The following is a 12,989-nucleotide window of genomic DNA, read 5'->3' on the forward strand; positions in this document are numbered from 1 at the left end:
TGACCCTTTTCCAGTTTCCCATAATCACTTTCTTCCTGTGGGCTGCTTCCAATTGGCCTTTGAGTGTGCTTGTCTTCTCTTTCAATAATATAGATATGATTTAACAGGGAGGAGCTAATCAGAATCTCTGGGAGTTTGGGAGAATGCAAATACATGCTGTTTGAAAAAGCAAATTGAATATTATAATTCCTTTAATTTGCTTTCACTTATATTTTATTTTTTAATTAAAAAATTTTTAACAGACTGTGAATTTTTATGTTTATCCAAAGAGTCAAGACCTTAAAAAAGACTCAAAAACACTATCGTAGAAATCTTTCCATGATCCTACCACTTATCAAGACACTGCCCAATCTTGCCTTTTGAAGGAGCAATCAATATTCATTGCCTCCTTTTTCCTAATGCCATTTATTTTCAATCCATTTTCATACTTTCTACTCCCACAAATTCACTAAAATATCCCTTACAGAGATATCTGACAATTTCCTAATTTCCAATTCTAATGACCAAAATAGGACACTATTTTGTTCCATGTCAACATAATTCTTCCTCCTTTGAAGTACTTTTCTTTTTCCCAGTCACCACAGAATTATAACTTTATTTATGCAACACATATATTGATGAATATATACCAGGAATTGTTCTAAGTGCTCAAATAAGATAATAAGCAAGTTAGATCCAGTCCCTGCCTTGGTAGCGCTCATAATTCCTATCAGAGGTTACAAACAGGCCTCAACGGGAAATGATGTACATGGTTTGTACTGTATATGTGTACATGTATTTAAAACTAAAATTTGTGAATTAATGGCCAACAAACAAGTATCAGGAAACTTGATATAATTTCTGATTCTCTGAAATTTGGGACAATACTGGGCTTACACTCCTATATGGCAACGATTAACTGGACCTGAATATTGACTGCTCCCTTCACATAGGGCATAAATTCTCTAACTTGCCATAGTGTCCACCGCTTTTTGTATCTCAGAAACATTGAGTCTATTAGTTCCCATTTAACTTTGCTGTATTATCTAACACCTTCATTTATTTATGTTAACTGCCTCATTCCTGAAAGCATGTGAGGTTGTGACCCCCTAATCTAGAGGAAGATGAAGAGAAGTAACCAGGAAATGAAATATAGCATTATTCACAGTGTGATAAGGTGCTAAGAGAGTACATGGTATGTAATCCAGACCTGGGGGGTGGGGTCAGGGAATCCTCTTCAAGAAATAGTGCTGTCCAAAATAAGAACTGAAGGATATGTTAACATCTTTAGTTATCATCCCACTATCTTTTCATTGAGAACATGTTCATTTAGAAGGAGATTATGAAGTATTTGGTTACTAAGAGGAAATGTGAGTATTAAAAAAAAATCCATCTTAAAGATTTCTTTAATTTGTGGGTATAAATGTTCCCTAGTTCCTTAAAGTATGGCTCAAGTCAATGTTTAAAAGTAGCAACTTAACTGGAAGTTAAGTATGCAAAAAGTGCTTTGGGTCCTGGATTTAGGACAGTTTAAAAAAATCTCTCAACTTTGCAATCAAACACATATGCTATGGAAAAAAAATATATATCAGGACAAAAGATACAGTGGTTTACAGTCTATGAATCACCAGAACTAGAAAACAGAGTTTTCTGATAGGCATGGTTGTGTAGAAATAAGAACCTAGGTCTAGTGACCCAGACAGAAATAGGCTTGAATTAAATTTTTCCCTCCTTCCTTGTCCTTCCCCTTTGTAATAAATATATAAAATAATTCTTCTGAATGATTGGAATGAGATCTTGCTAGAAATCTACAGGATGGAATAAGTGACCATTCAATATCCGCTTTTATCCTGTGAAATGCTAAAAAGAATTTGACTAATCAAAATGCTACTTTTTATTCACAAAGAAATTTCATCAAGTGGTTTGTCTGTATATGTGAGGTTAAATTAGATGGTCTAATAAACCTTTGTTCATTAACATTCTTATTTAAAATCTTTGAAACTATATAAATCTCAATTTTTTCCCCAAAGTCTTGTGTTTCATTTTAGGAGTACAATTTAGATACCATCTAAAGAAGTATGCCCCAAAGTGGAATGCAAATATGACAGAAGTCTTGTAAGGAAATATTCGTTCAAGTGCAAGAAGAAAATACTAGAAATTCTGCTTATGTTTATATATAAAGATAATAAAATTTTACTAATATTTAACATGAAAATTTATACTGGTGGTCTCAGTTCATATATCAGTTTGTCATGTGTTACATACAGTACCCAAAGTATAAGAAATAAATACTTGGAATTCCAAATAGAGAGAAGTTGAGAGTTGCCTGCATTTAATATATGAGTTTTAGCATTTAGTATATGAGGATGCATTATAGCTATGTGAGCCAAATTCAGTGGATTTATAGATTTTAAGATCTTATTTTAACTGAATTGATCCTTAAAAAAATGGCATATTATCTTCAAAAAATTCCTGTGATGAAACTGTAGATCAACTACATATTATTAAGGTAAGAAGAAGAAAAGGAGAATGGCAGAGCTGCGTTTTTCATTCTACTTACCTGAGCTTTGTATAAGCTAAATTTCCAGGTAAAATTAATGGCAGTCTAATTATCTTTGAATATAAATTTGTCAAAATATTTTGATATTATCAAAAATGATATTTGAAGTATGAATTTACATCCACAAATTTTAACACTGTCTGCCAAAGAGTTTACTTTGCCTTGAGCTATTTACTGGTGATTTTTATTCATGATTATAATTTATGAACAATTATATGCATTTTGAGGCACTAATTTTATATGGCATATGATAAAAAATGTTTGGAGTCCATTGATCTAAGTATAGACTTCATTTCTTTGATATCTAGTATTAGGTATTCTCATCTCTTCAGAATGCAATAATCCAGAGGACATGGTCCTTTTCTTTTTATTTTTCTGTGTAAAATGGCTGACACATTAGGTCTCTATTAAATGTTTGTTGAAATAGAAGTTCAACAATAATAATTAGCTTTTATTAAGTATTTACTATGTGCTAATATTTTGCTGCATGTCATACTGCATATGGTTTGTCTTTTTCAAAACTGTAAAACACCCAATGAAATAGGTAATTCTATTTGCTCCATTTCAGAGAGACAGTGGGAGAGAGTAACTTGCCTAAAGATGAACACTATTAAGTCTCAGAACTGAGATATGAACATGAATAGTGTAGCTTTTAAGCTAACAGTATTTATTAAGGTACATTATTATATCAATAAATATCAAGTATTATTTGTACTAATGTTTGGGTACTCATTAATTTCTCAAGAGTATTTAACAAGGATCTTTTACAGGTCCTATACACTGAGGAATCAGAAAGAGAAAGACTCACTATCAAATTCGAATTTTACAGTCCAACATGTGAAATATAGAAATAAACAAATAATTACAAGTGCTGTAATAAAAAAGAATGTGAATGTGTAACTGAAACCCAAAAGATAGTACAGTAAAATCTGAGAGTTCAAGAAAGCTCAAGAAGGCTCAATTTACCTTGGTTTTAAAAAAATAATACTTTCCTATCAGGAAAATAAATTAAAAGGTATTTAAGCAGAAGAAATAACAAGAATAAAAACACTGAAGTATGAAAGTGCTTAATCTAAAGAATGGAGTAATCTAGAACAGTGCTTTTCAAACTTTAGCCCGCAAACCTGCTTTCTGGGATTTAAAAAAAAAAAGCACACTCTGGTTGAATAGGGAGTGAGAGTCTTCATTCCTAAAAATCTCTCATTTGAGGCAGATGCAGCTGATTCTCTGGCCACAATTTGAGTTGCAAGACTTGAACTGTGATCCTCAACATGGAGCCTTAGACTGCTTGCATCAAAACTGCCTTGACTCTTTGCTAAAATATTTATATTCTCAGCCTATCCTAGATGTATCAAATTAGATTGGTGTGAGATGGAGAGGGAAATATTCATTTTAAACCTGTAGTTACCATATGATTCTCATGCACATTAAATTTGAAAACATTAGGTTTGGAAGTTCAGAGACTGCACAAAAAGGGTCTAGAAATTAAATTCAGCAAAACTGTGAACTAAGGGATCTTGAATATCTAATTTAGGAGTTTGAATTTTATTAGACAGGCAATGGGTGACCATAGAAAATTTTAAATGAACATTGACATTGTAGATTTGTGTCTTATGCAGATCACTTTAGAAGCAATCTAAAAATATATAGGATCATGACAGGATAAATTGTATGGATTTTCCCCACTGACAAGTAAAATCTATAAAGTGGAACAAAGTATATGACACAACTGTTCTCAGGCAATGAAGAACATGAAGAAAGAACTGTGATCTTGGGAGAAGGGAAAGATACAAAGTAAGCCCCCACAATATTCCATGATTGCCCTAGCCTTCTGCTTGAGAAAACAAACTCAACACCTTTAAGGGAAGATGACATAATGAAGATTTCCTGTAACAAATAATACATAATGTCTAACATGCAATAAAAATTGATAAGTAAAGAAACCAGAAAATGTAACATGTAGTCAAAAGGAAAAGCATTCAATAAAACAGACACTAAGGTAATCCAGATGTTAGAAACAACAGATAAGGCACTTAAAGCAGTCACTAATGATAGGTTCAAGAATTTAAATGAAAATATGGAAAAATAAATGAAAAGATGAGTAATCAGAGCAGAGAATTTGAAATTATATTTTAACACTAAGTGGAAATTCTGGAACTGAAAAATACATCTGAAATGAATAACTCTTAGTAGATTAGAATCCGATGGGAGATGGCAGAGAAATGGTGTTGAAACTGAATTCAAATAAAGAGAAATAATCAAATTTTGAAAACAGAAAGGGGATAGCAAAAAATGAACAGAGACTTGGTAATCTTTGGAAGACTATCAAACAATCTAACATACATATTTGAAAAAATAATGGTCAAAATTTCTGAATGTGATGAAAACAAATTTACAGATTTAAGAAACTCAATGTTCAAAAAGCATTGTACACAGGAAATCATACATAGGATTATTATAACCAATCTGCTGAAAACCAAAGATATTTTCTCTTCTCTTACTTTCTTTAAAAGATATTAATGCTTAACAGAAAAATTCTAACAACGTATTGGAGATTATACATGTATAGATGTAAGGTATACAGTAACAATAGTATAAAGAATAAAGATTGAGTGGAACTATACCATTGGAAGGGTCTTACATTTAAAGTGAAGTAGGCCAATATTAACAGAAAGTACCTGTGATATGTTAAGGATCCATAGTGTAATCACTAGAGTCATCAGTTAAAAAATAATGCATAGTACTTTTTTTCTCTTTAAATGACATTGTTAAGAAAATGAAAAGGCAAGCCATAGAATGGGAGAAATTTTTTCCAAAATATATATCCAACAAAGAATCTGTATCCAGAATATATAAAAGTCTGTTACAATTCAAGAAAACAATAAACCAAATTTAAAAATGGGAAAAAGGGTTCAACAGACACTATACCAAAAAAAATTTGGTGACAAGCAAATGAAAATCTATTCAATTTCATTAGTCACTGGGGAAATTCAAAATATTCATAATGAGATACGAATACACATCTAATAGAATGGCTAAGATAAAATATACTGACCATACGAAGTGTTGGCAAAGATGTGGAACAACTACAATTCTAATACATTACTGATGGGATGGAAAATGATATAGCTAGTTTGGTAAGGAGTTTGGCATTTTCTTATTAAAATTAAAAATGCACTTATGATATGACCCAGCAATTTCACTCCTAGATATTGCCCAAGAGAAATAAAAACGTAGTTCAAAGATTTGTACAAGAACGTTAATAGCAAATTTATTTATAATAGTCAAAATCTAAGAACAACCATCAACAAATCCTTCAACAGATGGATAGTTAAATAAACTGTGGTATATCCTTATAAGGGAATACAACTTTCCAATAAAAGAAATGAATTACTAAACACACAACAACAGCATTATGATAAGTGGGAGAAACCATATATAAAAGAAAACAAACTGAATAGATTGCATTCATACACAATTCTAGAAAGGGGAAAACTATAGGGATAGAAAAGACATCAGTGGTTTCCAGAGGTCAGGTGACATGGAGGAGGGAATCGACTGCATAAAGGTATGAGGGAACCTTTGTGTATGATAGAAAAGTGTTATATCATGATAGCAATGATGGTACATGAATATATACATTTTCAAAAGTCATCAGCTTGTACACTTAAAATTGTGAATTTTATTGTGTATAAATTATACCTCAATATATCTGACCCTTAAAAAAACCCAACCAAACAAACAAAAACAAAGCAAAACAACAACAACAAAAGTATGAGACCTAACTATCTACATGGAATTTAAAAGCTAAACTTCTGCTCTGTTTTTACTAATGAAAGCAGAGATGCCCGCATTTGTGAAAAGTACTCAGGTCTGAGGCAGGCCCAGCATTCGGGGGTGTGTAATTGAATGTGGCCAATAAAACGATTTGAAAATCACATTATTCATTTTGTGAGTATTAAGAATAAAATAAAGTTCAATTGCAATATTTCTAAAAATCCAAAGAACTGTATAAAAATAATTGTTCTGCATGCATCAAAAATACTAAGATCAAGAAAGGCAAGGAAAGGCAGAGAAACTCCTTCAGTTTAAAGGAGACTACAGAGACAAGAAAACTAAAAATATATGATTCTGGATTGAATGCTAAACAACAAAAAAATAAACAGCTATAAATGACAGTATTGGGATAACTGACCACATTTGCATTTTGAGTATAGATTAGATAAGAAGCATAGTATCAATGTCAGATTTTCTGATTTTTATAATTGTACTGTGATTATGTAAGTGAATTTCCTTTTTCTTAGGAAATAAAGATAGAAGTATTTAGTAGCTATAGGGAATGTTGTCTTTAATTTCCTTTCAAATGATTCTGAAAAAAAATAGAGTGATGATGGAGATGGGACAAAATATAAACAATTAATAAATCTGGATAAAGTGTATATAGGAGTTTCTTGTAATAGTCTGGAAATTATTTTGTTTAAAATAATACTAAAATAAGAATTAAAATATATGGGGAAGAGAATCACAGTCCAAAATGAACCAGATGCCTACTGCAGTAGTCCAGGGAAGGTATAATTAGAACTAGATTTAATACAATAGTCGTATGAATGGCTACTTTATATTGTTTCTGTGTTTAAAGTGGAATGGTAAATTTAATTTGTTTTTATCTTTGTTAAGAAATAAGTAATCATGCATTCTGTTATGGCCTCTTAAGAATCTTTGCCTACCTTGTGTCCTAAGATTCCAAATTTGTTTAAATTTGTTATAAAAAAGTTATAGTCCATATATACTTCTGTAAAATATAAGAAAACAGAATAACTACAGCCAAGAGAACTCTAAAAATGGAAATTTAGGTTTGATAAACAGAGGTGGAAGAACTGTATTTTCTTAAGATTGTAGCCCTAGATCATTCAGAACCCATTTGTGTGGCTGTGTCATGCTAAGTCTTGGGAAAATGAACTAATACAGAAAGAGTCTCCCCGACAGTCAAATTCAGAATTCATGGTTTCACAATACTGCCTTGACCATCCACCACCAGCTTCCTATTCCTTGAAGCTCTTCTACTTTCACCTCCTGCCATTTAGCAGAAAAGCCGGCGTCAGACTCTATTTCCTACACCCTGAACTCAGTCTCCATTCAAGTTTTGTAGGATGATTAGTAGGTATTAAAGACAATTTAGCACTTACTGACACTTTTTCCCAGAAGGAATCGGACAAATTGACTAGGCATTGACGGGGCCTGAAAAATGATGAGTATTAGAGCATTTGCATGACGAATCACAGGAATATGTGAATGTGAATCATGGGAAAATATGGCTCTCTTCCCCCACAGTGATAAACTCTCTAAAGGTTGGGGGAGGGTTGCAGAGCAAAGTGAAAGTGATCCAGATACAAGCAAATGGCTGTCCTCAGCCCCCGCCTCTGCCACCACCACACCTGCACATACAAAACTGAAATAAAATCCTGTCACAGACTCACATGACATTGAGAAAGAACAAAATATTTTGCAATATAACAGTAAGACTCAACTGTACTTGATACTAATCATTATCCTAACATTTACTGGATAACCAACTTTAATCTTTAATTTTCTTTTCAGTAAAATAAGGACTAATATGAAACTCACCAAGTTATTTTAATGATAGAAGAAATAATGTATATAAAGCCTAGTGTGATATTTAGCTCATAATAAGTACAGAGTAAGTTGAAACTTACTGCAATCAGAAAATGAACATTTATATTTAATTTATATGTTACATAAATTCATATTTATGACAATCTCAAGGATCTGCCCCAACACTGAGTATCTCAGCCTTTCCAATCCACTTTTATATTCACTTTATGATCAGGTACTGAGATTATGTTGGAACCAAGGATTAATGTAAGGAAAAAAACAACTGAAGCAAAAGTAGGAGAAATAAAAGAAACTAAAGCGAACCCTAGAGGTATATTTTTATTAAGGAAAACATGCAGAAAAATGCAGCTTCAATGTCCTTCTTTCATCCTCAAATGCAACCTCATCTTCTGCACAGAGGCAGCTTGGTCTCCTTGTAAGGAGCTCTGGCAAGAGAACCAGATTGCCAGGTCTTAAATTCTGGCTAACCACTAGCTAACCATGTAACCCTGGAGATAATAATAGTATTCATTCTCAGGGTTCTTGTGAAAATTAAATGAGATAAACATGGAAAGCAATAAAAAAGAATGTGTTTTGATGATATGTGCTCAACAAAGAGTTAACTAGAAGTTTATCCAGTAATGTAATTCTGTGGTCACTCTGCATATTTTCCATGATCACTAATTTGCAAAAAAAAAAAGCCTACAGATACACATCATCCTTGGTTCTAATACAAAACTTTTGTACCTTATAAACTGCCAAATGCAAGGCTGTAAATCCATTTCTTGTCAGTCGAGATGGGCGGAGACCTTTTAACATAAGGGTTCTAATATGTGACTTGTTGCCTTAGAGAAAAAATGAAAAAAGTTAAATTGTGGGGATAGACTAAGTGACTTAAAAATCTCTCTTTAACTTAATGATAAATATCACACTGATGTAGGAAAATGTCAGACTGCTGTTCTGGAGGCCATTTTTAAAGTTTTCTGTTAATTGACAGCCTTACTTAGTAGTGAACATTTCTACTACATTTATAAAACTTTGTATCAGTGCTGTATATTTTAATGCATTTGGGTTACATTTTTTATTTGGTGCTCTCCTCATCATGTTTTAAAACATAAAAACATGAAAAAATTCACCCTAGTAAACTATTTGTGAAAAAGCTTAGATAGAAATCTAGCTGTGCAGGATTCATCAGAACATCATTAGCAATGGAGATTATTTAGATCAGAGAAATCTGGAGAAAATGACTAAGGTTGGGAAGGTGTGTTTTAATTTGGGAAGAAGATCTGTTAAGTAGGGTCTGTTTGGGAGGAGTGGTTAAGGGATATGTTTAGTGTCAATACTATACATTAGTGTTCTTTTAAAAACTGAGTTCAAAGGATACTAGTTTGGATTAACAAAAAACTATTCATTCACTAATTCAGTAAATTTACTGAGTACCTACTATAAGCCAGGCACCATCCTAGGTGCTTGGGGTATATTAATGAACCAAACATAACAAGATATGAGTGAAATTAAACTCTTAGTCTTCACTTTGATCAATCTTCACTTTGGGATTTTATCTTTGGCATTTATTACCTTCCACATATCTTACTACAGACTGTGAAGCAATTGCTTGATGATATTTTGGGAAATGCTTTAAGTGCCTCTGAATTTAACCTAATCCGTGACTGGCGTGCCCGATACTGAAACATACTTTTTTTTCCCCCAAGCAAACTTGATTCAAGGTAGGAGCACAATAAAACTTAAATTCAGAGCTAAATCAATTGTAATATCTGCCTGGTAGTTAGTTACTTCTTCAGCTAAAGGTTATCAGGGTTCTAGGGGCAAAGCAAAGAGAAAATTGGGTATGAATAGAATTCTCTTGCTGACTATTAAGCAGTTCAAATCACTGACCATATATACATATAGCCAGCTTATAAAGTATTGAGTTCCAAGCACTCACCTCCACAAATGCAACATAAATGAAGTAGAGACAGACCATTTTCTGTGCGGTAATTTAAATTGACTTTACTGAAGGCATCATCAGAACTGAAAAGAAATATTTTACAGATGATTACAAATTTCAGCTTTTAGTTTATCATTTTTCATTTGAAAAATTATAATAGGGAATCCTGTTACTACAAATTCAGAAATATATCTTTTCTAGGATTCTTTTGTACCTAGAGAAAAGAATTTTGAGTATACCTCTAGATGAATAATAACTAAAACTGTGAGAAAATAATATTAAAAGTTTGAGAGACCAAGTTTAAATTAAAGACTATCGTACAAGTTCTATGTTCTACATATAATTTGAATTTTTCAGGGCACCTTAATGAATTAAAATTTGTGTATAAGTAGAAAACACAGGTATTTGAAAATAAACCCATTTCTCTCACAATCAAAACCTTATATAATATTTAGGGAGAAATTCAAGAAATTCTCTCCAAAAAGAAAAAAAAAAAACAAAAAGGTAGCATTTGATAAGAGACTGGAGAAAGGAATACAGTCCCAATGTATTACAAATTCTGCCTGAAGCAAAGTTTCCTTGTACTCTGGCTGGGTCAGATTTCACAGATAAAGAAGGTCTAAACTCTGATAAGGTACTATGATACCTAAGGTACTAAGGTACTTCTCCCAGGTGAGAAGAGAAGTAGTGTTAGTGATTCAATTAATGAAATCCTTGCCTTTGAACAAAGACCATTGCCCAAGGAGGGCCCTAGAGAGCCCTAGGTAGCCTTTGAAAAAAATGTAAAGCTAAAATTCTCAACCTCTTGAGGTCACTGGTACTCCCAGGACATTTTTCAGTAGAAATGAGATCATATCTTTAGCCTCCCAGGTTAATTTCAAGCTGCCTCCTGCCTATTTAAATCTCCAGCAGCTTTAGTGAGATAGCGAAGTCTTCGGTGAATGAGCCTTCCATATCATTTGTAAAGTACTTACACTTGAAAGGTACTATAAATTCAGAACATTATCGTCAAGGCACCTAGTTAAGAACTTCAAAAGCTACTGAAATTTTAAAACAGAAAAAGAAAAGGTGCTATTCTCCAGGGTGTTGCTAAAAAGAGAAGCCTCTAATTCCAGGGATTTTGAAGGATTTCAGTGAAATGCTTTAATTAGAAATGGCAAGTCCAGTGGTTTGTTTTCACAGACATGGGAATATTGCAGAACTTTCTCACCCTCTTCACTTTCTTGCTTTCCATGTTCAACTTCCCAGCAGCAAAGTCCACAGACATGGTTACTCACATTGAGAAATATACCTCAACTTGCTTTGGAATGCCACACGTTGAAGTACAATGAACACCAAATCATTTTTACAAATGTTGCTAATACAATATAGCAAGGAGCCCAGGATTTCAGGAAAAATAGTTAAGAGTTTAACTCACTTCTATCTGCACCTTCCTCAGCTCAATGAACAATGCAAACAAACAAAAAAATCTGATGAAAATACCACTATTTAAAATGTCTACCAAAGGAGCCTAATTGTAAATGGTATAGCTATTTCATGGTATGAACAGAAACTTTACGAAATAATATGGTTCTTGGAAATATGTGGCCTTTGCCTGAGCCAGACATCTAAACTCTCAAAGCCAGGTGTATTATAGATGTCTTGGAGGAATTCAACTGATAGGTACTACTAAACAAAGTGCACTCAGCAGCCCAACTTGGAAATGCATTCACAGAGGTCTTCTCCATGTTTATGATTTCAAATAGTACAGGTTTTCTGAAGAGCTGAACTCTGCTTTTAAAGCTAGGTAGATTGGATTTCTCTCTTAAAGTTTATAGGAAATTAGTGTCCATAAATAAAAAGGAAAAGAAAACTGTTTCTTTACTAGAAAACTAGCAATTGAAGATGTTGATTGACAGTGATTCAGAAGCTCTGAGCTGCTTTGGCTTTTCTTCCTTGGTCCTTCCATTATCTAGCAAATGAAACACACAATAAGAACACAAGACAGAAAACAAAGTATTGGAGTGGGGCAGGAGAGGGAAGCTTTCTGTTAAATGTAAAGAACTATACAACCTTCAGCCTAAGAGAAAAAGAGAGAAGGAAGTATTGACACTTTCTTTTGAGCTAACTATAACAAACTGAATGGCAAATACTGAAAGAAGATAAAGCTTGAGAGCTCCTCTGTAGCAATAAACCCTTGAGAAAAATTAGTTTTTCAATGTGTATCTTTAATATTATACAGCAATACCTACCATGTTTTGATGTTTTAAAAGTGGAAAAAATCATTTCAGCAGTGTAGGTACTTCTTAAATCTTGGGCCTTGTATTCACACCAGGACTGAAATCCTATCCTGTTCCTGTCTTTAAGTAGTGCTTTTTTTTTTTTTCTTTTTCTCCAATGTGGGCAAGTTATTTAACCTCCTCAAGTTTCACTTTCTTCAGTTATAAAGTTATTAAAATGATTCATATGACATTGTGTTGTGAAGAAAAATGAAATCAAGTGCTTACTATAGTACTTGGTACATGATACATTATCATTACTATTTTTAGCAAGTTTACTGTGAATGTACAACTTTCCTTTTGTAGTCTAAGTCTTGAGAGAACTTTAGCACAATTTTCAAACCAAGTTTGACCTTCTTTGACCTCTCACATTTCACCTGTAAAATTTCCGTATTTTGACCAAGTTCACTGTTGTGACACCTAGCACCTATCAGTGATTGAGAGCAACTACTAGAATCACAGTTTTGTAATACAAGTCCAGCAGCATCATTACTATGGGGAAGGCATTTTCAACACTGAAGATATTAAAAGAACAACAAAATCAAAGGAAAAAAAGGTTGTGCTGAAAATCATTTTATTGAAAAGGTAGACTCAATTGCTTTCTTTTTCCAAGTTCTAACTTTGATGATAT

At 32.9% G+C, this 12,989-nt stretch overlaps 1 protein-coding gene across 1 annotated transcript in view; it reads right to left on the minus strand.

The window, feature by feature from the left end:
- The window catches only part of TNNI3K (TNNI3 interacting kinase), a 286,650-nt gene that overhangs the window by 265,504 nt on the left and 8,157 nt on the right, over positions 1–12,989 (minus strand). Inside the window, exons 3-4 of the mRNA XM_061186445.1 lie at positions 10,098–10,183; positions 8,900–8,997 (exon numbers count right to left, since the gene is read on the minus strand). Coding sequence (XP_061042428.1) covers positions 8,900–8,997; positions 10,098–10,183 — 184 coding nt within the window. The remainder of the gene's footprint in view (positions 1–8,899; positions 8,998–10,097; positions 10,184–12,989) is intronic.

This window comes from Eubalaena glacialis, chromosome 3 (genome assembly GCF_028564815.1).
Source record: "Eubalaena glacialis isolate mEubGla1 chromosome 3, mEubGla1.1.hap2.+ XY, whole genome shotgun sequence".
In the NCBI taxonomy this organism is placed as follows: Eukaryota; Metazoa; Chordata; class Mammalia; order Artiodactyla; family Balaenidae; genus Eubalaena; species Eubalaena glacialis.